We start from the raw sequence: 27,874 nt of genomic DNA on the forward strand, positions 1-27,874 counted from the left end.
TATAGCCCTAAAGTCGATTTGACAACTAATAGTCATTATTTTCTCACTTGAAGACATTTTCAAGCCCCACCTTTTTTAGGGAAGTTCTAAATTAGTATTATCTTTCAAATGCAGGTGGAATTTAACTTTTTCATTTTTTTGGCTTGCAAATGGGACATAGTACCTTTAACGTACATGTATATCTTTACTGGAAATTCAAGAATATGTGCGATCTCCAATAGCAGGGGACCTCAACTTTAAACCAATTATCTTTCATGAGGCAAATCAGTGTAGATATAAAATTTGTGCGTATTTTTATACTATAATTACTATTTTCTTTTCATGCCAACATTATTCAAAATACATAATTATCAAAGACTTAATACCATTAAGTATAATATCAAAAAATATATACCCGGTAATAATACATGTATAAGATTTGCAAGGTACCAAATCCACTTGAAATTAAATGCTTAAGGCGCACTTGTGTTAATATGAAATCACATAAAAGCGCTTGCACAAGGAACATCATGAATAAGAGAACATGAAAAAGGAAGGGAACAATTACCGGTATGCCAAATGAAACAAGATGTTTTTTAAATTAATTTGAATGGTTCGAATGCTCTGGTATGTCTATACCTCGAGGGAGAGCATTCCTCAGCGAAGGCTCTGCATGAGAAAAGGTTCCCCCCCCCCCACTTTGTACTCGGCTTTCAAAGAATGAGTTTTGAGAGAATGAACATTTAGAGTAGTGAATACTGGCTGTCTATGAGCAAAAAACAGCCCATAAGGGTGTCTCAACGGCAACGAGATCTTACTAACGGACATAAACATTCATGAATCCTTAATAAGGTCTCTTCATTACTGTTACAGAATTTTCAACAAAATCAATTATTTGCTTTACACATAGATTACTTTGGTATCGAGAGCTTACTAACCAAAAGAAACATTAATGAAATCCCTAAAAAGTCCCTTCATTACTGTTACAGAATTTTCAACAAAATCAATTACCGGTATTTGATTTACACACAGATTACTTTAGTTCGAGCTCAAACACAATAATTATATTTACCAACAATCAAACAAATGAACAATGAAACAAACAAATTTTCCGGGCAAGTATCCCGTTTTCGATGCCTAAGAAAATGCTTGTTTGAAAACACAATACAGAAAACTTTCTGATGAAAGCCTGAACTGCATTAACTTGTAGATTTAAACATATAATTACTCCCCTTCTACAACCGTCTAAGTCTCAACAAACACATTCTTAAACAATTTTCAACAGAATTTTAGATCAATGGCAAAGTTCATTCAGCTGACTGATGTGAAATTAAAAGCTGCAAAATTAGAGAATACACATTTGTCCAATAGTATCATCTTTTCCACTGGACGCTGGAAACAAGACAAGTACAAGCAAGATTCAATCGATGGTTTAAAAAGTCTCATTGACCATTAACAGGGGGTGTTTCACAAAGATCCCAAGTCGAACTGAACTCTAAGTTGGACTTAAACATTATGGAGAGCCATTATAAAATATATTCAAAAGCAAAATTCAAGTATTTTAGACTTTTCATAAATTCCACATCAAGAACATGAAATCTTTGTGATGAAAGAAAATATGAATGAATTGAATCAACATTTTATGCCTTGTGAAATAACTTTTACAAAATATTTTCAAAGATGCTAATTGTTAAGTCCAACTTAAGATCTTTGTGAAACGCCCCATGGTTTATAGTATAGCATGGTTTAATACTGATTTGTTACGAGCAAGTTCATGACAAATACGCATGGCTTCTCATGCTGAATGTGCCATCACCAGATAACAGGGCCCCGTTTCATAAAACTTCTCATCAATAACAAGTTACAATAACTGTTACAAGCTACTGAAAGCATAGCATCTAATTGGCTGAGAGCTAATTTGTCGTAGAAATTGTGCACTTGTTATTGATAACAAGTTTTATGAAACAGGGTCCTGGGAACCGTTTCACAAAGCCTTTTTTCAATGACAAATAACGAAAATCAGTGACAAATCTGCTGATGACCAATCAGAGGCAAGGATTTCAGTAGGTTATAACAAAGACTGTCATTTGTCACTGATGACAAGTTTTGTGAAATGGGGTCCTGGTTACTGTTGGAAATTAGACATGGAGCTGTTGCCGCCTGAACAAGAATCAAAGTTTACAGCTCAATAGTTAGTTTGGTACCTACATATTTCTCACAGATAATGTATAATAATATAAATGGAATGGCAGAAGTCACTGGTGCATTCACTGTCCAAATTAACCATCTCCCCCCCCCCCCCCCAAAAAAAAAAAATAAATAAATAAATAAATAAAAAATAAATAAATCAAATGCACTTGCTTTCATAGTATAAAAGTTAAAACAGACATATACATGATGAAAGATATCATTGGAATTTCCATCAAGTTTGAGAGAATTCTACTATAGAAACCAGACAGTTTTTTAAAAACTTTTGCAAGTGGTTCGGATTTGCAAAGTTAATGCCGTGGCAATATAGAATCACAACCGACACAAGATTGAATTCATGCAGTTTAGAAGTTTCTTACTGTGAAAATTCCTGGTTTACTAGTCGCACAATTTCCTGTCATGTCTAGACCACCTTTCTTCTATATTTTCCTCACCTCTTTTTCTCCCTCTCAACCTCTTTCCCCCTCTCTCTCCTTCTGCCTTTTCAAAACATGGAGCTTGCACTCTTCCGTTTTTGCGGTCTTCACTTACTGTACATCACACTATCCTATTTTGAACCTTCACCTTTACACTAAAAAACATACTACTCAATTGTGATGCAACACACATGGTAAACATGCGCATTTAACGTGCATTGCCGCTCTCTACCAAGGAGCAGACATGAGTATGTGCACAGATGTCAAACAGTGACTGGATGGACTTCTCCTCACAGGATAGAGCATGCAATTTACGACAAAAAAAATGTTAATCGGATTCACAGACCAGTGTTCTAAAAAACTACACGTTTGTATAAAACTTACATATATTGGCATTAAATGCTAAACAAAAGTCGGACAATTTCAATTTTCATCATAACAATAATAATGATAATAATAGTAATAACAATAATAGCAGCAGGTTTTTGTGTAGCTCTCATGTCTGTCAAATATTGGCATTAAAAGCTAAACAAAGGTCGGACAATGTCAATTTTCGTTGTAACAATAATAATGATAATAATAGTAATAACAATAATAACAGTGGGTTTTTGTGTAGCTCTCATGTCTGTCAAATATTGGCATTAAAAGCTTAACAAAGGTCGGACAATTTCAATTTTCATCATAACAATAAAATAATAATAAACGATGATAACAGTAGGTTTTTGGAGAGCGCTCATGTCTGTCAGAGTTGAAACTCTTGGCGCTCTACAGTGACTATCCCCGCTTTAGCATCGTGGCTGTCATTATGGCATTGTACAGTCAAACCTGCTTTAGTGACCACCTGTCTACAAAGACCACATCTGTTGTTTCCCTCGGAAATGGTTTCTTATCGAAACATGTACTAAAGGAACCTGTCTACAAAGGCCACTTTTTGTGTTTCCCTTGGGTGGTCGCTATAGACAGGTTTGACTGTATCATTATTATCATGGTTTTCATTGCATTGTCCGAGTCTGATTTGTCACCGCGGTTAATTGCAGATTTCAGGTGACGATGGCTCGTCTCTGGTCAATGGGTTGGGTCGAGGCACTTTCGTCGGTGGTTCCGTGGTTCCTCTGATCGGCGGTCGACGGGAGCATGTCCAGCGGGATCAAGGCCTTGTGCCGGAAATACTCCTTGAACCTCGCGACGGCGTATTCCTGTCAATCAAATCAAAATCAAATTAAAGACGCATAATAATAATGATAATAATTTGTTCTTATATATAGCGCTTTTCAGGATTGCAGGCCCTCTCAAAGCACTTTACAGATATATATTATTACCCTGGTCATCGGATTCAGGCTTGCCTGCACACAATGTACGCACATTCTCCACTGCCTAAGGAAAATTCCAGCCACGTGTCATTTTTACAAGCGCACACTTGGTCATCTAACCACGTAAACTTCAAAAATGTATCAGTTCCGTTAGAAACGGAACGGTTGGCATGTCTGTAAGTATCTCAAATGATTCTGATCATTCTGTATAACTAAGAAAATGGAGATATATGGAATATTTCTGTACAGAGCAAATCATTTGAGGAGGACCTTGAATGATACATCATAGGGTTATCAGATTTTGCTTAAACTAACACTGCTCTATTGTTTTTATATTCCGGCTTTCGTTTGAAAAAACTAAACAAAAACAAACACAAATATTAGCGAGGGCATCTTGCTAAAATAAGAGATTGCATAGTTTTCAGAATACCACTATTATATTTCTTCAAAAACCCACTGCACTAGTTTGGCCAAGAGGGATTAGACCTCCCTGCATGGTCACTGACAGGTGGTTATCTCATCAAATCAGCTCTCAATTAACATAAGAAAAAGGGGATCATGAGGAACCAATGGTCACCGATTAGGCATTGTTTGCCATATAGAGGGCGCAAATGGCTATAAGAAGTGCAGTGGGGCTTTAAAAGGGATAGTAAGACTCACCATGTACCCAAAGGTTGTGTGGGATATTTTAGCTTGAACGATAGACCACAGAGCCCATACAAAATGGCTGACTGGACAGAACCTAGATAAGATAGAGAGGAAATATTAGTTGTTGGGTGTTATTATAATATTTGACAGGAGAAGAATATATCACAGGTGTTATTTGAATATATGACAGAAGAGGGCATTAGGCACTCTATCAATATTTGAAAGAAAAAATTTATCACAGTGTATTTCTATGTTTGACAGAATAAATATATCACGGCGTTAGGTGCTAATCAAATATTCAACTGGTAAAAATATTTCAACATGTTATTTCAATGTTACAGAAACTTTCATCAGTTGGGGATAATGATAACATAACAATTGGTACCCAGAGTCCCTGTTTAGTAATGGCTTAATCCCCTTAATCCATATAGACTCTTTCACCATTCTTGACCAGAAGTTGCTTTCTTGACCACTTTATTCTTATTTTTGTCACTTTAGAAAATTTTTATAGGAACCCCATAACAAGTACACTTAGGTCGAGAGTGGAAAATATTGATATATGTCTTGCCGAAGCATATTAGTGCTATACCAGGTTTTGAACCCACGACCCTTGCATCCACATCGAGGTGTTCAAACCACGCAGCTACCATTTTAGTTTATCCCCATAGAAACCAACCTTTTCACTTCTCGTAGAATAGCTTCTTCTTCGTCTGCCGAGTCCCCATGGCAACCTGGCTGGTACACGCCCATCTCTCGGTTGGCTGCGAGGTACGCCCTGATGAATATCAGCTGCTGCTCTCTGGAGGGGAAGTCCTCCGGCTTGAGGGAGAAGTAGGGCGCGTCCTTGATGCAATAATTCATGGACCATTCAACAAAGTGATTGGCCAAATCAAACTCTCTATAGATACAAAGAGAGAAGTATGTATAGTGTATTCAATAAGCCAGTTCATAGTTGCAGTCTGAGCATGAGCAGAAAAAGGTCATTGCAGACCAAATTGTGAATTACACAGAGACAAGATACTGGATACGTGCTCATGAAAGTTATGTCATCATTATTCATTTACGCACAAGCAGGGCACTCCATGATACACAGGTGGAAGTATTCTTTGAAAAGGGGAAACAAAGGCTATTTACTGTATGTAGCACCCCATCGCTGTAGGAGTGATTATTTCAAAATGTACAAAGTGAGACCTCTTCATGTTTTGAAGATCTGTGGATATTCAGGATCATTTGGGACATGTGCTAACCGTGAACTGGTCTATTCATTTAAAGAGAAGGTTGAGTTCTGGGAAGAGGTGAAAAATAATTTGTGAGCATTACTCATTCTTATTATGCAAGTGTGGAAGAACATCAGTTGAGTCATGTTCCCTGAAAAGCATGGCTCTTCAAATGCCTTCATACAGGTATTCTAAATATGCATGTAACATCATAAAAATCGGGGGCCGGCTTTTTACGCCACGTGTTTGTGTAGTCCCATATACATCTTTCTGTGCAAGTGTTTGTAACTTTACGAAGACTTGGCCACATTTCTTATCATTTTGTGTAGTCCCATATACATCTTTCTGTGCAAGTGTTTGTAACTTTACGAAGACTTGGCCACATTTCTTATCATTTTGATGATTCTAGAACCTTGCAATACACACAAATTCTTATATGCTAGATGATCAACCTTTTCTGGTCGGTTCCACACCGTTTCTTTCACAATGCAATCGCATGACCAGAACTCAACTTCATCTTTAAAGAGAACCAAAACCTTCATACCAAGTTACCTTTATTGTAAAGTTTAAGATATTTGAATAAAATCATTGAAAATTTGAACAAAATCGGGCAAGGAATAAGGAAGTTAAAGCTTTTTTAAATGACCAATAACTAGAGGGCGATATTCAATTTGATGACATCATTTGTGGACAACTCTCCATGCTTTTTGTACATCAAATTTCATGTTTTTCCTTCTTTCTTGTGATTGAGAAAATCAACTCCCCTGAAAGCAAGGTATAGAATACAAAATGATATTCTACTTCATCTGTTATGAAGTCGGATCAAGAACACAAATAAATACGAAGAAAACGAAAGAATTGTGAAATTTGATGTACAAAAGGCATGGAGAGTTGTCCACAAATGATGTCATCAAATTGAATATCGCCCTTTAGTGACTAGTCATTTGAAAAAGCTTTAACTTCCTTATACCTTGCCCGATTTTGTTCAAATTTTCACTGATTTTATTCAAATATCTTACACTTTACAATAAAAGTAACTTAGTATAAAGGTTTTGGTTCCCTTTAAATTCAAATCTTCTATATTATCAATGAATCATAAACATGGAAAATACTTTTCCATGTTTAAATGAATCATGTAGATGTGACCAAAAATCACTATCAAAGTTCTGTTGATGATCAAAAATAATAAAATTCTATTAGCATCCCAAAGTTCATGTATACAGATAAATTTGCTAATGGAAATTACATGTTTGTGACAGAAAAGGTAAAGTATTAGATTAATTAGCAAAACAAACGAGGCATTCCTGGCTACTTGCACTCAGCAATTACATGTCGATTTTCTAGGTACTTGTACCTGGCTTTAATCAAGTTTTTCTTATTTCTTTGTTATTATTTTTTGTCTTCACATTTCGGTGGTCTGAACTGTGCCAGTATGTAAGTAAGTAAGTATAAGAAGAAACACACTTTGAGTGATTAAATTTTGTATTAGGTCATTGGGGCCTGACCAATTTCCAGCCATCGGGCTACACTTTTAAAGCATAATGACTCGGGCCTCATTAGGACATACATTTTATTTTTAAATCCTTTTTGCTACCACAACTAGATATCATCACTACAATACATGGTGATAAATCTCACCTGAAATTATAGCTTGAATACTCATAATCAATGAGGATGAGGTTCTTCTCGTCTGTATTCTCCCCGCTGGTGAGAAGGATGTTTCCTAGGATTTAAAAAAAAAATGAATTAAAAACATGAAAATCATTTTTGAATACTGTTGATATTACATTCAAACATGTCCCTCTTTTGGGTATAGTAATTATTATTCAATTCAATTCAATTCTTTTCAATTCATTTCAATTCAATTTGATTTTATTCATTTATTTTCCATTTCAAAACAATGTAAACACACAGGTTAAATACAGCAATAAAATCACAATGTAAAGTGTTGGGATACCCTTATAGGCAAACTGCTTGTGGGCAGGGTTCCAGTTTTTGCGAAATGAGAGTTAACTATAATACATACATGTAGGATCAGAGTGGCCCGTATTCTGAAGTCAGGTTTAGTTAAACCCAGGTTTAACTTTAAACCCGGGTTTAACTAAGCCAGACTTCAGGTCTAAGTATCATTTCAGTTTCTGAAAGCCAGGTTTAGTTAAACCCAGGTTTAAGTCTAAAACCCAGGTTTAAAGTTAAGCCAAGGTTTAACTACCATGGAGATGTAGTCTGCTTCTACTGCACATGCTCAGTACAGCTCATCCATCTTCAAGGGTAGCTGATATGGCCTTTATAGGCTTTGTTATAGCTGGATTTCGTGCTGCAAATTTAATAATTTCAATTCAAAATATTCGACACAAACAAATCTCTTTCGAAGCAACCATTGAACGTTATGACGTGATTTTTTGTTTTGTTTTACCCTTTGATTTATTGTTAAACTGCTGAAAAAGTCTGAATCGAGGTGGAATTGAGCTTTACAAATAATAAATAATACAAAAATCGGGATTCTACAATTTCTGCATGCCCATGCAGATTAGTCAAAACTTCCAGAACAACATAAAAATGCTCTAAATAAGATTTAGATGACTAAAAGAGAAACTAAAAATGATCAAAAATACCTTCTTGATGCAAAATAACTAGTCCAAAGTCAACATTGCTGAAGCTCATTTGTTTGATTTTTAGTTTTTTGTTAGGACAATGGAATCCTTTTTCGAACCGACATGTCGGGTATCATGATCCCCTTCTCGGTCACCGTGCGCGCATATCATCGATCGTGCGCGCATTCATTTGTACAAGTACACACGGTTTAGAAATATTGCATTGTCCTAACAAAAAACGCTTAAAATTCGACCATATTATATGAGCTTCAATGTTGACTTTGGACTAGTTATTCTGCATCAAGAAGGTATTTGTGATCATTTCTCTTTCAGTCATTTTAATCTTATTAAGGCCTAGATCTAGATCTAAGTTAGATCTAGACCTCTAGTGCATCGTTCGGGGCATCTTAAGGATGTTCTCGATGTTTTGACATCATAATATAAATAGACTAGGCGCGCCTAATCGGTCTAGGTCTAGAGTCTAGACTAGATCTATCATCTAGGGCAGATTCTACCCAAAACTCTACTAGATCTAGGTCTAGAGTTCCGGCTTAATACACTCGTCGGCTCTTAATTATACTAATCCATGATTGTCTTATAAATATAGATTATTCTAATCCAACCTTAGGCCTACAGTTTTATTTTATCTCGCATTTGTTTACATCGTTGGGACGCAATTTGAAAATGTGTATTGCACTCACAGTTTCAAAACTACGTGAGCATAACGTCAAACTAAAGGTATGGGGCTACTATATTTGTTTTCCTCTGCAACAAAGTGATACGTGTTGATTTACTTTGGCAACTTTTTAGTTTCAAGGATTGTCGTACTATACAAATCACAAAATATTATATAAAATATAAAATCTTAAGACTTAGAAAATATTAAGCATAAAGATTCAATAAGCAAATGAAGTATCCAAATTAATGTTCAAACTTGCCGAAGGCATAAAATCGCAAGGCCCACTTTTATCCGCAAGCGATGTGTGTGTCTCTCCAATGTTGGAGTCAATGCAAATCGCTGTTTGTTTGGTATTTAAAAAAAGACAGCGATGACAAACAAATCATCGTCGCCATGATTGTGAAAGGTTTTTTTCTTTCCACAAGAGCTCTCTCCGGTCTCATTATTTGCAATAATTCGTCGTAATGTCTTTTAATGTTGTCTTCTTCTCCTCTGAATATCCAACAAATAGTTAGACCTGACTTAAGCCAGACTTAAACTAGGTGTACCCCAGGTTTAAATATGTGTACAATTTCCACAGAGTTAGACCAGGCTTAAACCTAGGTTTAAGTTAAACCCGACTTCAGAAACGCAAAATTAAACCTAGGTTTAAATCTGAGAGTTAGGCGAGGCTTAGACTAGACTTAAACCTAGGTTTAAAGTTAAACCTGACTTCAGAATACGGGCCAGTATGTTTAACAAAATTATAATTCATTACTAACAATTATAACACATAACATTAAGACATACAGCATTTGCACATATTTTGTAAATGAATGCCAGGCCTTAGAGCTACGCTTATGAGGCAATTCGTTCTGATTATTTTTTCTTCGTAAAGTTACAAGCACTATACACAGAAAGATGTATATGGGACTACCCTATATCTCTCACAGACCATGAGAGAAACAAATTTACCAAATATATGAATTAGTAGGCGGTTTCCCGGCAATTTTCGTCATGTATTAGTCAAAACATATTCTTTCACATGATTGGTAATGAGAGCTTCCATTTCATTTTTTTAAAATTGGGGCGTTTCCAATACTGGTCTTTACCTTTAATAAAGCTGGATATTTCATGACTAACTTAATAGACAGAGTCCCTATAGACTGGTTTACTAATTAACATATTCAAATTTATGGAAATTTCCTTCCTTGGAACCTACTGATGAGTTATTCCCTTAAAGGTAAAGACCAGTATTGGAAACGCCCCCCTCTCAAAAAATGAAATGGAAGCTCTAATTACCAATCATGTGAAAGAATATGTTTTGACTAATACGTAATGATACAAATTTTGCAGAGAAACCGCCTACTAATTGATATATTTGTAAGTATTAACTCTATTTGGACCTGATAGATATCGCGCACGTGTGTACAGTGCTTTTTGATGATTCCAGAACCTTGCAGTACACACCAATACTTATATGCTAGATGATCAACCTTTTCTGATCGATTCCACAACGTTTCTTTCACAATGCAATCACATGACCATAACTGGTCTTTACCTTTAATGAATGGACTACCATACTTGGAATCCAGTCCGCATTCATTACTTGTTTCTATGTCAAGAACAACTTTAAAAGAGTATACATAAAACTTGAATATGTTCGTAAACCTCTCTTTTCAGCGCAGGAGGAGTCACTTGGATCCAAATGGATTCTTTCACCTTTCTTGACCAGAAGTGATTTTCAAACTCAACAATATGGGCATCATCCATCAGTATGTGTCCAGTATTGAAGGAAGGGGGTCATCAGTTTCCGAGTGCAGAAGGCCATAGTTCGCCGACACCAGACTTGGTGGAAAAACCATTAATGGGTGTAAAAGTCTCGCGCACAGCAAAACCGTAGGTCAATCAAGGAACATCCCCTCTTCGTCTCTCCGTCTTTCGGAGAGTCTTCGGGCGATGCAAATGTCAGATAATCACTTTACCGTATGGGGAAAGGCAGAGCATTACATAAAGCCTGTTCTATCTTCGCTCCAGGGATCTTGAGGCAGCACACAGCAAGAAACCGTGTGATAACGGGTTTCCTTGCATAATTTGAATAGTAGGACACTGCTAACGTTGAAATTTCACAGATAGGACACACGTGACATATTTATAATTCATGCAAAGTTCTACAGAATTTAATGTTGGCTGCAAAAGGGATACACTCCCTTCAAAGCTAATCTTGAGCTCTGGTTTGGGCATTGTATGTCGAGAGAACATGGCTAAAATTCATTTTAGATTGTTTATCGGTACATTGTTTGTTTGAACCAGTAAAATAAACACAATCTCACCTCTTGCTGGTAATCATCTTCAATAAAAACCATAACTCTCATTTGCACATAGGGACCTGTGTGTGTTAAGCACATGGTGTCTGGCCTACTTACCTTGATTTCCTTATCTTTCTACGCTCATTACTCAGTCCCTATACATTTTCCATCAAAATCAGTTTGGCACATGTCATTTATTTGTAATCTTGAACATTCAGTGTAAGTTTTGTTGGATTCTGTGAGAATTCATTTTCTATCATTACCAGGACTCCAGCTTATCTTTAACACATTTTTTTCCTAGTATGACATAAGAATACCTTCTTAATCATTCTACGCAAAAAAGATCTTTATTCACGTATAAAGGTCAAAGGTCATACCTTCTTGGCAATCATTGTGACCAAAGACAACTGGACTCTTCGTCTGTGACAACAGTCTCCTGAAAATGTAAAAAGATAAATTTCTGAATAAGCAAGAAAAACTAAAATTCAAGAAAAACTGAAGTAAGCACCTGATGTCAAAAGCCAGTTTGGATATACGTCATTTGTACAAATTTGGGACCTGTTTCATAAACCTTGATATCAATGAGGCTGTTCACACCGCAATGAGATAGCGCGGTCTATCGTAGCACCCCCTCTTTTCTAGCGCGCGCTAGACCGCGCTATCTCTCGTGGACAACCCCCGTGAGGTGCTCCAGTGGCACGCCGTTTTGGCTCGACGTGGCTCACTGTTGGGCGGAACGAAACAACGTTGTACCTTCCAAACCGCAGAGATAGTGCGAGATAGCGCGCGCTATTTCTGCCGGTATGAACAACCTCAATAACAAGTTTCAAGCTAATGTTATAACAGTATACTGGTAAGCTATATATATTTATATATATAAATAAGCTACTGAAATCAAGGCATCTGATTGGCTGAGAGCAAATTTATCATAGAAATTAAGCATTTGTTATAGATAAAAAGTTTTATGAAACAGGCCCTTGTAAAACTCATCGAAATGATGCTGGATAGGTGTTCATGAAAGTTATTTAATCATTATTCACTCATGCACCTATAGTACATTCTATGATACACAGATGGACGTATTCTTTTCATGAGGGCAAACAAAAGTATTCATGAAGCACCTCCATCACTTTGGCAGTGATTATTAAAATACACAAAGTGGGGATTCTCCATGTTTAAAGGGACTGGGTTATCTTTGCCTCAGATTCTAAACCAAATCTTGGATTTAGCTCATGCTGCAATCATAATTATAAACCTTTAGGTCAGTCAGGAATCCCATGACTTTTACAAGCCGATCGCCTGTCTGATTATCAAGATATTCATGATTGGAATTATAAATTTCAAAAAACGTTTTCCCAATGGTTTTTATAACACTTCAGTCTGACTATTGAGGAAAATGAGTATGGTATAAGTCACTCCAAGATTTTTTACTTTTTTGAAGCACTTCATGACAATTTTGAAGCGCAATTTCTTAGGGCTTCAATATTACACCATACAACACACTGATAACATGTAGGGCCATGTATCTCAGATTTGTAAAACTGGAAACATTGTTAAACAATGCCTTTAAAGCCCATCTGTACTAGTTTACAGGAGGGATTATACCACCCTGCAAGGTCACTGACAGATGGTTATTTCATCAAATCGGCTCTCACTTAACATAAGAAAAAGAGGATCATGGGGGACCAATGGTCACCGATTAAGGCATTGTTTGCTATATAGTGGGCGCAAGTAGCTATAAGTAGTGCAGTGGGCCTTTAAAAAATCTGTCGATATTATAGGACTCGGTTTCACATGTACATATATTTCAAGACTCACTTGATAAATATTCTCTCTTCATCAAGGTCGAAGGCCATAATCTGTTTCATGAACTGTTGGTTACTGTCATCTTCGAAGGTCAATCCAAGAGCCTTGTTGAACCATCTGAAATAAGAATAAATCAACAATTTTTGTTAAAGGTACTATGTCCCATTTGCAGGCCAAAAAAATGAAAAGGTTAAATTCCAATGGCATTTATAAGATAATACTAATTTAGAACTTCCCTAAAAAAGGTGGGGCTTGAAAATGTCTTCAAGTGGAAAAATAACGACTTTTAGTTTTCAAATTGACTTAGGAGCTATACAGAGCCGATAAGTAATAGTCTTGATTTTCAGACCATTGTACTGAGTGGTCATACGTTTTATGCAGCGAAAAGATTCAATCAGTTTAATTTTGGCCATCACAAGAAGTGGTTTATTGATGTAGACAAATGCTCATGTACCCTTTACAGCTCATGTTATGTACATGTTATTACCAAAGAAGAAAAAAGCCAGTCAGTCACTCATAGGCCCGAATTCACAAAGGAGGTTTGTAAAAAAATGTGTAAAAACGCGTCATACGACGTACGAAAACCAAGGTTTGTCGACAAACCTCCTTTGTGAATTCGGGCCATAGTGTCTGACAGTGAAGTCTAGCAGGTGAATAGGTTTCTTTGCATAATTTGAATATTACGACACTGTTAACATTTAAATTTCACAGATAGGACATACATTACATATTCATAATTCCTGCAAAGTTCTACAGAATTTGAGGTTGGCTGCAAAAGGGACACAGTACCTTTAAGGTAACAAATTTCATTGGCCCGAATTTACAAAGGAGGTTTAGCAATATGAGCGTATTGGACATTTGACTTTCAAAGGGTTGAAGGTTCAAATCCCAACCAGGCACTAACATCCTTAATACAGTCAAACCTGTCTATAGCGAGCACCAAAAAACACAAATAGTGGATGTTGTAGACAGGTTTGCATTGGTGGCCATTTTGATTTTAAATAATTAATTGATAGCACTCGCAAGGCCTGTTGCACACCTGGGGCGCAGATCTGTAAACAATTCTCTGTGGCTTTATAAGGACTCAGTCGGGCGAAAACTAGGCAGAGAGCCAATCAATAAAAGTAACAAAGCTTAAAGATGAAGTTGAGTTCCGGTCATGCGTTGGCATTGTGAAAGAAACGGTGTGGAATCGACCTGAAAATGTTGATCATCTAGCATATAAGAATTTGTGTGTATTGGAAGGTTCTGGAATCATCAAAATGATAAGAAATTTGGCCAAGTCTTGGTAAAGTCACAAACACTGTACACAGAAAGATGGATATGGGACTACACAAACATGTGGCGTAAAAATCCTACCCCAGAGTTTAACGATGTTACATGATATATTTAGAATATGAATGCATTTGAAGAGCCATGCTTTTCAGGGAACATGTCTTATCTGATGTTCTCCCACACTTGCATAATAAGAATGATAACACTCCCACCTTATTTTTCACCTCTTCCCAGAACTCAACCTTCTCTTTAAGCCTTCATGGGCAACACATTTCATTTCCTCTGAGTGTACTTTTGGCACCCTGGTGAAAATGATATTGGTAAACATAAACATTTGCCATTGTTTATTTTGTATCAGACAAAAAGATAAATTTGTTATGTCTGTGTACCATCTGAAGAATTCTGTCTTTTTTTGTTTTGTTTTAGTTTGTTTGTTTGTTTTAGTTTGTTTGATTTTGTTTGGCTTTGCCTCGCTTTGCACAGATCTGTTCTGTTTTGTTTTGGTCGGGATGGATGGAGGGAGGGTTCGGATTCCCCAAGGTTACAGAAAACAATAACATTTTGAAGCAGAATAAGACAAGACAGACACAACGTTCAAATTGCATGTAAATGACTCCAGCAGATAGGACTTTTGGTAAACAAATTAACCCATTAAGTCTAGCGCAACATCTTTGAATGGTTCTTGGGCAGTTCATATAACGGTCATGTGTAGGATAAGTACTAAAGCAAAACCTATCGCTGAATGAACCTTTGTCATGTCTATGCCGCTACATTGCTTCCGATAAATACAATAAATGTCTGGAATGAGGGAGTGTATTTCATTTTTGGAATTATAAATCCCCTGGCGTGGGAAATGTGTGTTTCGGACAGGGTTGGGCGGTAAATACAGGTGGCGGTAATTACCGGCGGTAAATACCGGTAAATACCATCTGGTAAATAAGATGCGCGTCCGGTAAATATGTAAAAAACAGGAAATATGATTTTAATTCTCTATTTATTAATAATTTTACTTGTTTTTAGCCTCATAACTGAAAATATTGTTCTGAAATAATTAGCAGCACAATACTCATAGTAGGAACACACAAACAGATTTACAGTATGAAATCCTCACAAAATTGTACACACCCAAACAAATGGCATTTTGTGCATATCCATGAAGATGGTAATTAGCAACTGGGAACCAAAACCTTCATACAAGTTACTTTTATTGTAAAGTTTAAGATATTTGAATAAAATCAGTGAAAATTTGAACAAAATCGGGCAAGGAATAAGGAAGTTAAAGCTTTTTGAAATGACTAGTCACTAGAGGGCGATATTCAATTTGATGACATCATTTGTGGACAACTCTCCATGCCTTTTGTACATCAAATTTCATGTTTTTCCTTCTTTCTTGTGATTGAGATAATAGAATGCAAAAAGATATTCTACTTCACATGTTATGAAATCCGATCAAGAACACAAATAAATAGGAAAAAAACGAAAGATTGTGAAATTTGATGTACAAAAGGCATGGAGAGATGTCCACAAATGATGTCATCAAATTGAATATCGCTCTCTAGTGACTAGTCATTTTAAAAGGCTTTAACTTCCTTTTTCCTTGCTCGATTTTGTTCAATTTTTCACTGATTTTATTCAAATATCTTAAACTTTACAATGAAAGTAACTTAGTATGAAGGTTTTGGTTCCCTAATGAAGAACATCATATCTAGATTAGGTGTATATTTGGTATATTTTTTCTGTATTTTTTTCCAGCATTACATAATTACAGACATAGACAAACACACCAACAAACACAAACACACACAAATACTACACGCAAGAGCAACCATACTCACCACCATTGTTATTATGTCCAAAATTGGACAATCCCTATGAACAAGTGAGTGGAAAAATATATTTCCCGGTATTTCCCGGTAAAAAGTGGTAAATACCGGTAAAAAGTGGTAAATACCGGTAAAAAGCGGTAAATACCGGTAAATACCGCTTATTTCCCGGCGTCCGGGAAATAAGCCTCTGAAGCGGGAAATATGCCAACCCTGGTTTCGGAATCATGAATCTTTGAAATTATGAACCTTTAGAAAAATGTAGTGTCAATAAAATGAGGGCCTCCCATTAGTCTTAGAGTGTGTTCAAGCGAATTTTTGAAGATAGAATCACAAACATGAATCACAAATCAAAACGCCCTTACAAAACACGGTTACTGTGGGAGATCGTTCCCAGGCATTTTCCTTCAATGCTGATTCTCGCTCATTTCAAGCCCAGCCAATGTGCATCATATTGCACAGTTTGACTCAGAAAGTATAGGTCAACTTTGGCGTCCACCTTTCTGAATTTGTTTACGGTCGACTGTTGGCCGAACCGGAAGCAGGCCACTATAATGACGTCATAGAATCACGATAGAGATTTCTGTTGAGTTCAAGCGGTTTTTAGCGACGTGATTCACAAAACGCATCTTTCTCAGCGTTTCATGTTTGCGCTTTGAAACAAAAAAATTCCTTGAACGCAACCATGTTTTAAAGATAAAGTTGAGTTCTGATCATGTGATTGCCAGAAAAGGTTGATCATCTAGCATATACAATACCGCCCAGAAGTTATTGGGCATGTTTTTGCGGGGCGGGTTTTCCCCGATGGGTATTTCACGATAAAATCACGATAAAATATCGATGAAATACTGATAGAATCACGATAAAAATCACGATAATTTGCACACTAGTGAATGATTTCCTCTATCGGGGGATGCGTGTAACCCGCCTAATCCCCCGATCTATCGTGTTTCATGGTGCGCGTATTTGCAACTAGTCAAGTCATGTCCTCTGCAAGCGCATGTCTTGCTCATCGCGCGCGCTAAGTCTTGATATGTATGATTTGTACGCGCAGTTCCGTATGTGTCTTTGTTTACGTCACAATAGAAAGTATTCACGAGTAAACATTACACACGGTTAAATACTAGTAAAAGCCGTCGCTAAATCACTGACACTGGGCGCGGATAAGCATCGGGTACTGATGCGGTGAAGCAACGAGTAGATCTAACTATATTCAAGTTGCAAAAACTTGCATGATTTGCATTCATTGAAATTATAATTGTGAGCACAATACCTTTCATTTTCACTGCCATATTTTCTGTTCGCCTACTCCAGATATGCGTATCTCATTCCACAACCATGAAAGTGGTGAATAAATTCAATTCAATTCAATTCAACCTCCACCAAATAAAATAAAAATATTCCCAAGATCGTCGCTTCAGAAAACACGCACGCGATCAGATTCTTTCATTTGCCCTATCAGTATCACTGACAAGACTGCCGTAAGAAGGGTCTCCACCCCTAAAAAAGAAAACGTCCAATCATGGACATTCTTGCCTACTGGTCACGCGTAAAAGTTGCCAGGTGGACTAGTAACCAAGGTTACCAAAACACGCGTAAATAAACATTTTTAGTCGACGGCATTGGATGATTGATAAATAATAAAATCTGTAAAAATGGCATGGATCAATTACTGTAACTGTCTTCGGAGTGTGGATTAGACCAGAGTTGAATTAACAGGAAAACATGTAGGAGAGAGAGAGATAATTGAGAGGGAGGTAGTGTTGAGCTGGAGATAGATGAAGATATTATTCGAGAAGGAAAGGAGTTATGATCGAGGTCAGGATGGGGGAAAAAAAATGGATAATTATCTACTTAACAGGGTTGACTAAATATAAGTAGGCAAGACACCAATACGTTAGTCTATTTTCCGTACACCTTTCTACTTCCACTCCTTATTCATCGACACTAGACGAAAACGTTCATGGGTGGAGAAATGTGACAAAGAGGGTGAGAGCATGGACCTAAGTATTTGGAGAGCAAGAGAGACGAGAGGAAATCCCACTAGTATCTTCACGAGGGGGGGGGGGCTACACGTAATAGAGAGAGAGAGAGAGAGAGAGAGAAAGAAAAATGTTTGATGGGAGCGCAGGCTAGCGAAATCATACTAAGGGAGACATTTACGTACATTTACTTTTGAGAAATAAACAGTAGGATTATGTCTGCCACATGCGTTGAGAGCTGGCTCCCCTCGGCTGACACATCGTAAATAACAAAGATAACATTCAATGACATTTTTAACCGAAGATTGAAAACTAGGTCATTCACACTTCTTTTTCTTTTTATCATTTATAATTACTTTGTACGATGGCGATGTTAAAAAATAGGATGTTGGAAAGGAAGAAAAAAAGTTGGATCGTAGATTAAATGACATTGATTTGCAAAACTGGAACGATGAAGTTCATGAAGTTCATGTTTCAATTACAGAATTTTTAAACAGGTAATCGGTTTGGAAGAATATATGTTAAAGTTGGATTTCAGTGATAATAATATTTATAATTAATTTGCCTGATGTTGCATTCAATTCATTTATGGTTTGCTGCTTCGCAATCGGATATAAAATAAATGATAATTTTAAAAGCAAACTCGTATCATTGGCGACGCAGGGGGGGGGGGGGTGGAGGGGAGAAGAAAAGAAAAGGAAGGAGGGGAAAAGGAAGAAGAGTAAATCTAAAAATAAAATCAAATAGACAGACGAAACAAGCAGAGAACTGCATCAATCGGAAATTCTAATTTTTTCGCCAATAATTGAATGTTTAAACAACAAGAGAGCTTGCGTACATTTCATATTGTGTTTCAAGTGTTTCTAAACAATGGGTTTGGAGTCAAGGTGTCTGGCAGCATGTGGTTATCTCAGAAGTTAGTATAAACAGATCATGTTCGCGCCGTAAGATCACGTGATCATAGTAGTGATGATTGAACCTTCGAGAGAAAACTATAAGCGCATGCATTTTTTAAAATCTTTACCTCATCATCTTTTCTGTTTTTTTTTATTTCTTTGTTTTACCTTTTCTCGAAATATAAATATGTGTATGTATTCCCTTCGCTTGTTCCTTACGGTTCAAGGAGAATTACCCCCTTGCACAATCACCCCCTTTGTTTAATTCCTTGTTTTTCTTGCTATCAATTCGATCAATCATTTTTTGTTTTGTTTATCCTTATTTCTTACCATATGTAGATCTTTGTTAAGCCGTTATTATTTATTATTATTATTATTATCATTATTAATCATTCTTCTGGTTTATTCCTTCGTAAATGTGTTTTAATACTTTATGTTTTTCTTAGATTTCTTTCTATCATTTTATATTTTGTCCTCAATCCTCGTGTATTTCTTTGTTATTTCATTATGTATTACTCCAATTTTGATTACGGGAGCTTGCCAACCCAGGTATGTGTACATGTATTTAGCTTGCATGCAAACTGAATGTCATAAAATGGAGATCGAGATCGAGGGGTTTTCCAATTCCGGGAATCCCTGAGCGCGCGCACTACATATCAAATTTCAACTACTTTGTGGACCACGAGGTACATTGGCTGATCGAGATCGCGTTGCTTTTGTTTTTGATAATGCCGTTTGCGGTCTGTGGCAAAATTTGTAATGTGTAGGGACAGGGTCAACCGATTGGTATTATGAATGAATAAAATAATATTTTTTTATTATTTGGAGTTACGGATCCTTTATTTATTCTGTTAATTTTCAATTCTCTATCTCTCTTAATTATCTTTGTCTGATATATTTCACTCTTCACTCCCTTCCCTCTTTCTTTTCTGTCCCTGTCACGCTAACGGTAACGGTACCCCTCCGCCTCTTCTCTCCTCTTCCCTTAATTATTCACGCCTTCCTGAAAATCTCACAACATACACATAATTCTTCTAGAAATAACAACCGCATTTATCCAAAAATTCTAAGATTCTACCCACATATTAGATCTGATATGTACATGTAATGATGAATACTCTCGATTAGACAGAAATAACCGTCTGATATGGGTCATTACTCTTTGATAAATCTTACATTTGTCAACATTCCTCATACACAGACGGTGACCCTTACGGCTCGCACGACGGGGGGGGGGGGGGGGGGGGGGGGGGGGGTGAGCCTTTCTTTTCTTCCCGTTTTTCCTTATTTAGATCTAAATTTTCCGATCAATAAATCGGACATAAGAAAGTATGTATATTTCTTTAAATTCTTACAATTTTAATCGAGTAATTGCAATGGCGAAATTTAGGCGAATTAGATCACGCGTTTATGAATATCAAAATATCACCGGGTCAAGCCGTGCTGACTCGTACGCACATGTAGGTATCGGACGTCCGGAAAAAAAAAGAGCATTCATTATTGGCTGCACAACAAATAATGTTAACGACAAGTCTTTCTCGGATTAAACATAAGCGGAATAGCCGTCGATATTAGAGACTGAAGCTTTCGGTCTAACTCTTGATATACTCTCGGATCTCCTCTGCCATGATATGAGCTATCCCAAACATTCCTCCCCCCTCAAATAAAAAAAAAGATGTCGTATCGTGGGAAAGGCCAATTAGACACCTGGGGGGTGTTTCACAAAGATCCTAAGTAGAACTTAACACTAAGTTTGACTTAAAAATTATGGACAGCCATTGGAGCCTTAAAATGAAATATACTCAAAAGCAGAAATTCAAGTATTTTAGACATTTTATAAATTCCACAACAAGAATATGAAATCTCCTTGATGATAGAAAATATGAATGATTTGAATAAACATTTTATGCCTTTCAAAAATATTTTTACCAAATATTTTCAAAGATGCTAATGGCCGTCCATAATTTTTAAGTCCAACTTAGAGTTAAGTTCTACTTAGAATCTTTGTGAAACACCCCCCTGGTTCTTGGTTTCTGCACTTCTCTCATCGGATAACTTTTCTCTCCGCATGCGCAATCCCAAACATTCCCCGTAGCACATTGTCTCGTGTATTTATGCATGGAATGAAAAGAGCATTCATTCACGCTTTTGTGATGTAATAATCAAGTGATTGTGACGTCAGTGGCAAGCGCGCATCGGTATGTTTGAGGATGCGCAGGCTCAGCAAGCGTATAAATACAGCATGCTGTGCGCAGTTCTATCGTGATAATAACAAACTAAAAGGAAATATCACGATATGCATCGGGGATTTAGCGAGTTGATCAAGTTGAGGAAAAAAATCATGATAGAGATGAATACAAATCACGATGATTCTCACGATAAAAACACGATAAAACCCGTCTACAATCACGCTAACCTCCTATCGTGAAACACGATCCCGCATGCCCAATAACTTCTGGGCGGTATTGTAAGTATTGGTGTACTGCAAGGTTCTGGAATCATCAAAATGATAAAGAAATTTGGCCCAGTCTCGGTAAAGTTACAAGCACTGTACACATCCTATTGTGGGACTACACAAGCATATGCCATAAAAATCTGTCCCGATTTTTATTATTTAGAATATTAAGGCATTTGAAGAGCCATGCTTTACAGGGAACATTTTTTATCTGATGTTCTTCCACATTTGCATAATAACAATGAAAACGCTCACAAATTATAATTCACCTCTCCCCGGAACTCAACCTCTCCCCAGAACTCAACCTTCTCTTTAAACTAAATTTCTTTGAAAACCAGAGTTTCTAGGGTAAATAGTGTCGCTTGAATGTGCTCTTACTTGTCTAGCACTTGGTCCAGCCATCTTGGTGTCTTACACAGAGGAAGCTGGAGTTGATGGAAGCCAGCTAGCTTGCCGGCGATGATCCTAGAGAGTTCCGGATTCGATAGTTCATCGGTTCTTAGGGCACGGGACTGTAAACAAGCAAACAAACAAACAAATAAATAAATAAACAAACAAATAATACTAACAGTGCTCATGCGATCTAGAATGTATTCCGTTGGAACCTGAAATGAGTCAAATTCCAGTTGTTATGTCCTCTTTTCATATATTTGTATTTGTAAGCGCTATGGTACTTATTGTTTTTAGCGCTCCTAAATATTTGATATTAATCAATTATTAATTATTCATTAATTTTAGCCAATCATGGTTCATTGTTACAGCTAAAAAAAATTAGGAAGGAGTTAATTATATGTGTGTATTGTAATTATTAATTAATTAACACGCATTATTGTAATTAACCCATTAGCAACTAGAGATTTTTTTTTGTAAAAATGGCCTGTTACTCACTGGAAGATGTTGCAGTATTGCTCTCATTTTGACATTGTTCTGAGCAATAAATATAAACATGCGCTATTTTTCTATGCAGAATCATACTGCAGACATCCTAAGGATTACGCAGGTATAACATTATCACGGTAGACCCCATAGAACGGATAATACAGCGCGTTGAAAACGAAAACGGATGGGCGGTTCAGTGAGCTAAAGGAGGTGCTGTTTCGGGCGGTTTAGTTGCTAAAGGGTTTACACATGTTCCAATGGGATGTCGGTGAACGGTTTCATGAAACGATACCCTGATTCCACTAGTGATGTACTCCCTGTTAACCGGGTCTGAGAGTACCATGACTTGATTGGAATTCTAACTAGGACCAAGTGATGGTTCGTCCAGAGACGGACTGTATCAAATACACCTGTTGTAGAATACGACACCTCTAATAAGATTCTTGGCAGATCAATGATTAAAGGCATCTTTTAACAATGTTAAATCCGACATGCATGGCCCTACCTGTCATCAGTGTCTGTGATATAGTGTAATATTGAAGCCCTACAAAAATTGCGCTTCAAAATGATCATGAAGTGCCTCAAAAAAGTAAAACTCTTTGAGTGACCGGTTTTACCATACTCATTTTCCCTAATAGACTGCAGTGTTATGAAAACCATTAGGAAAACGAAAAAAATGAAATTTCGATTTCCAATCATAAATATCTTGATAATCAGACTGGCAAACTGCCTGTAAAAGTCATGGGATTCCTGACTGACCCAAATGTTTCTAATTATGATTGCAGCATGAGCTAAATCCAGGATTTTGTTTCAGAATCTGAGGCAATGTTACCCAATCCCTTTAATTTAGCCTTGGACCATGGTTGAACCGAGTGAACTGGCCTTATGCAGGCACAGCGGAGCACCCCAATTTGCATATCATTAGCGGCCCGTTCTATTTGAATAACCAACGGACATCTGCGTGAATCCGAACATGTGTGTGCTAGAATGTCAAATCTTAAAATTCGCGTTGCGCCTTTATTATTGCCAATATCGCTATGAAACTTTCTATACTAACTAAAATTATTATGAATTTTATGTCAGTGAAATAAATACGAAATTCCATGGAATAAAACTCGAGATATTAATGTGTTTTGAGCTTCGCCCCTCGAAAAACACGACGTCTACTTTATAATGCGATGACCCTATCAAGCAATGCACGAAGTAGAGACTTGGTATGAATATTCATTAGGGTTAAATCCATACATGGGCGAAATTTTCGCTTCTCCGCTGTATTTTTTTTGGTTATAACGTTCTTTTTCATGGGGCTTCATTTTTAAAAGTTGTAGTCAGCGAACTCATTGAACATGACGTCATCGATCTCAGCGATGTACTGCGCATGCGTCTTAGGCCCAGTGCATGCCAGATCGAAACAGCTGAGCCATTAGCGTGCACGTGTGCAGTCGGCTGGCAAGACATGTATAGCCAACGCACACGCGAGGTTTAGACATGACACACATTTGAATGTATGGGACTGGTCAAACAATTTTGCGACAACGAAGGATTATTTTTGTTCGATGAGATTCGGACATTGGGGTATGTTTTTCTCTGAGACGACCCTATCAAGCAACTATGAAAAGAGATATTTCACAAGGATTGAGATTATTAAATTTTCTTTCTGTTCATACGAGGCAATTCTTTCTCGCTCTAAAAGAAATGGTGAATTTTACGGTGATTTTGTATCTCATTTTTTTCGTTTTTGTTCGTCAAAACTATCCCTTAAATTTCACATTTTCTGTGCATCAATAACTCCTTTTATACACATGAGTGTCTTGCAAATTTATTAAATACTCGATTTAGTAGCTTTGATTGGTGATATTCATCACATTAATGAAGAATTTGTCTTCGAAATTTGTTTACTTTTTTTCGCATCGATCGGTACACAATTGTTGATTTTATGCAAATGATGTTTACTGGACGAGAGTCGATCGCACGGTAATTGGGGTGCTCCGCTGTGCCTGTATGGCATTTCAGTGCAATGGTCTGGAAGGAACATATGTTTGACATCATTTATCGTCTCCTTCTGTACCCTTGCTACCCTTGGTATTAACTTGGAATATCTCATACTCGCTATGATCATCAACTGTGTAATGTACTTAACATCAGTTTAAAGAGAAGGTTGAGTTCTGGGAAGAGTTGAAAAATAATTTGTGAGCATTACTCATTCTTATTATGCAAGTGTGGAAGAACATCAGATAAGACATGTTCCCTGAAAAGCATGGCTCTTCAAATGCCTTCATATTCTAAATATGCATGTAACATCGTAAAAATCGGGGGGGGGGGGGGGGGGGGTGGCTTTTTACGCCACGTGTTCGTGTAGTCCCATATACATCTTTCTGTGTACAGTGTTTGTAACTTTACCAAGACTTGGCCAAATTTCTTATCATTTTGATGATTCCAGAACCTTGCCGGTTCCACACCGTTTCTTTCACAATGCAATCGCATGACCAGAACTCAACTTCATCTTTAAGTGATAAGTTATTGGAACATGGTATATAAACATATGTAAATTGTTGTCATCAGCATCATCCAAATTATCTGCAAAGTCATTATCAGTCATTAACCTCAATATCATTCTCAACATCCTCTTCATTGTCGCCATCCTACTCAAAAAAAAAATTCTTTCACCGATATCACCATCACCGTAATCATCATCATCATCGCCACCACCAGCATCCTATGTAAAAATTTTGTTCACCAACATCATCACCATCTTCATCATCATCATCATCATCACCACCTTCATCATCGTCATCATCACCATCATCGTCACCATCATCATCATCATCATCATCATCACGATCATTATCATTACCATCACCATCACCATCATCACAACCATCATCATCCTGCTCCTCTTCAACAATGTTCTTTCTTCATCACCACCATGACCATTACACCCAAAATCCAATCAAAATTGAACTCACTGGAATGAATTCTTCAAGTCGTCCCTCGCTGAAGACCCCGTAGAGCTTCGGAGCTTGCCTCCTCTCCGAGAGCAACGAGAAGATCACGGTGTCAAGAAGCGGCGTCTCGCCCTCAAAGAAGATCTCGCCGTAGACGCGGAGAAGGACCTCGCCTGGCTCGGTAGTGCATTTAGCTCGCTGGTGGGCGGGAAGAGAGCATAGGTAAAGGTAGTTACTAAGACCCGCTCTGTGTTTCCACGCAACCAATGCATATGGATAGGACAAAAGAGAAGGAAAAAAACAGCATGCAAGTATTGATCAAATAAAATTGCTATTCTATACTATTTTCGTTCAGTCTCCTGTTCACTCAGAAGAGCTGCCTAAGGTTTTGCTGCAACAGCATCGATTCAGATGTGGTCTTTGGAATATAACGTCCTTTTCGGCTCAGTTTTTCGAACTATCATAGCTACCGATATGACTTCACACAGATCTAGACAATGAGAAATCTCTAATACTAGATTAGTTCATCTTTAGCAAGCTTATTTAGGTTTTAAAGTCTGGCTTTTGATTTTCATAAGACATGGGCTTCAAATGGTTTGAATATTTTGGCTCCAAAATCTACTGTATGGCATTGACAATTATTACGATGCACATGTAGCCTTTGGAAGAGGAAGTATAGTGTCATTTCACATGTAAATTCAACATAAACTGTGTTTGGACTTCCAGGAGGGCCTTGGGGTTATAGCCATCTTTAGAACGCTTGAGGACATCCCTCAAAGACCACATACTCCACGCTACTGCATCCGCAAAACCTTTGATTATCATAAAACAAAAGAAATGACATGGAGGATCTGACAACCTTGTTGGCCAACACAGGATGCTTGAAAAGTCGCAGCAAAGTGGTCCTAGGTTCCCCAAATATCGGCGACCGGTGGGGCGGTAAACTGCAAATATAATGCTTGTTGGTGCTTTTGCCCAAACTGTGAAAGGGTGAAAGGGTAAAAAAATGTGGTTATTTTTTACTTGTATAACATGCATAAAAGTTGAAGTGGATTTGTTTCAATCCAAGACAAACGCACGAGAACTAAGAAGTGAGTGGGAGAGAGAGAGAGCTAGATACATGTACATGTATGTACATACATGTGATAAAAAGGGAAGGGAGGGAAAGGTGCTCGATTGATGATGCACCAATAATAGTATTTTTTTTTAATGAAGGAAACAAAACCATCAATGTCGACTTGAAAATGATAGACTCGCTTAAATAAGAATTCAAAATAATCATGAAAAGGAAAGTGTAATAAGTCAATAAACGAAGGATAAAAATACCCAGAAAGCTGAAGATAAAAAGGTGAACAAAGTAATTCCTTTTTTTGTGCATGATCAACCTGAATATAATCACTGTAAGATGGAGGAACTACCAAAAAAAGGGAGGTCAACTGAACAAGAATGAGTCATAACTTACAATGGTTTTAAAGATAAACTTGAGTTCTGGTAAAAAAAGAAAATGAATTCTCACAGAATCTAACAAAACTTGCACTGAATGTTCTACAGGTAGATTACAAATAAATGTCATGTGCCAAACAATTTTGGAAGAAAATGTATACTGGCTGAGTAATGAGCATAGAAAGATAAGGAAATCAGGGTAGTACTAGCCCCGACACCATGTGTGTTGTCCCATATACATCTTTCTGTGTAAGTGATTGTTACTTTACCAAGACTCTGCCAAATCTATGATGATTTTGATGACTCCAGAACCTTGCATTACACACCATTACTTACATGCTGTATGATCAACTTTTCTGATCCATTCCACACCTTTTCTTTCACAATGCAATCGGCTCGCATGATTACCATACCAGAACTCAAGTTTATCTTTAACAAGGGAAACGCTCTCGGCGGTCTCGCCTGCATAACGCAATTCAATATGATAAACCAGAACGTCAATGACGTAGCGCTCATCCGCATCTCGCAACAACAAATATCATATGTGGTACACTTTTGAACTGGTCAAAAAATAAAAATTTGATGCCCTGGAAGGGACATAATTTCATTTCATTTGCATAAAGTACCATAAATAATCAATGGAGCAAAATCTCACAATTCTGTGTAGAAGTTTAGTGTTCCAAATTTAGCTCTACCAGACTTATAAGTACAATCAACTTCAGAAAGGGAACATGAAATATTGAATTGATTGAAAAATCATTAATTTGATTGATTCATCTGTCATTAATTATAACAGAAATTCTTTATCAATTGGTTTTTGAGAGTAACAAAGATCATGTCACGGCAGACTTATACATAACAAAGGAAATATCGCTGTTTTCAACGAGCGTGTAATTAAAAGTACAATCAACTTCAGCCAAAATTCTGCACTTTTTCAATTCACGAAATAAAAACAAAACAAGAAAGAACGAATGAACGTAACCAGTCGCTGATGGATATTTGCTTGAACCAAGGGTGGACCCTGAATTTCA

The 27,874-nt window shown here is 37.1% G+C and overlaps 1 protein-coding gene across 2 annotated transcripts in view; it reads right to left on the minus strand.

Annotated features, from left to right (window-relative positions):
- Positions 1 to 2,965: 2,965 nt before the first annotated feature.
- LOC763248 (choline kinase alpha) overlaps positions 2,966 to 27,874 on the minus strand; it is a 33,853-nt gene continuing 8,944 nt past the window's right edge. Inside the window, exons 2-10 of one of the 2 annotated variants that reach the window (XM_030989482.1) lie at positions 26,260 to 26,380; positions 25,422 to 25,598; positions 21,955 to 22,088; positions 13,158 to 13,262; positions 11,717 to 11,775; positions 7,417 to 7,501; positions 5,238 to 5,459; positions 4,574 to 4,655; positions 2,966 to 3,799 (exon numbers count right to left, since the gene is read on the minus strand). In XM_030989482.1, the coding sequence (XP_030845342.1) occupies positions 3,644 to 3,799; positions 4,574 to 4,655; positions 5,238 to 5,459; positions 7,417 to 7,501; positions 11,717 to 11,775; positions 13,158 to 13,262; positions 21,955 to 22,088; positions 25,422 to 25,598; positions 26,260 to 26,380 (1,141 nt within the window). In that variant the 3' untranslated portion in view covers positions 2,966 to 3,643. Of the gene's footprint in view, positions 3,800 to 4,573; positions 4,656 to 5,237; positions 5,460 to 7,416; positions 7,502 to 11,716; positions 11,776 to 13,157; positions 13,263 to 21,954; positions 22,089 to 25,421; positions 25,648 to 26,259; positions 26,381 to 27,874 lie in introns of both variants that reach the window. The other variant, XM_030989483.1, reaches the window with a different exon arrangement.

This window comes from Strongylocentrotus purpuratus, unplaced genomic scaffold (assembly GCF_000002235.5).
Source record: "Strongylocentrotus purpuratus isolate Spur 01 unplaced genomic scaffold, Spur_5.0 spur5_scaffold_18, whole genome shotgun sequence".
Lineage (NCBI taxonomy): Eukaryota > Metazoa > Echinodermata > Echinoidea > Camarodonta > Strongylocentrotidae > Strongylocentrotus > Strongylocentrotus purpuratus.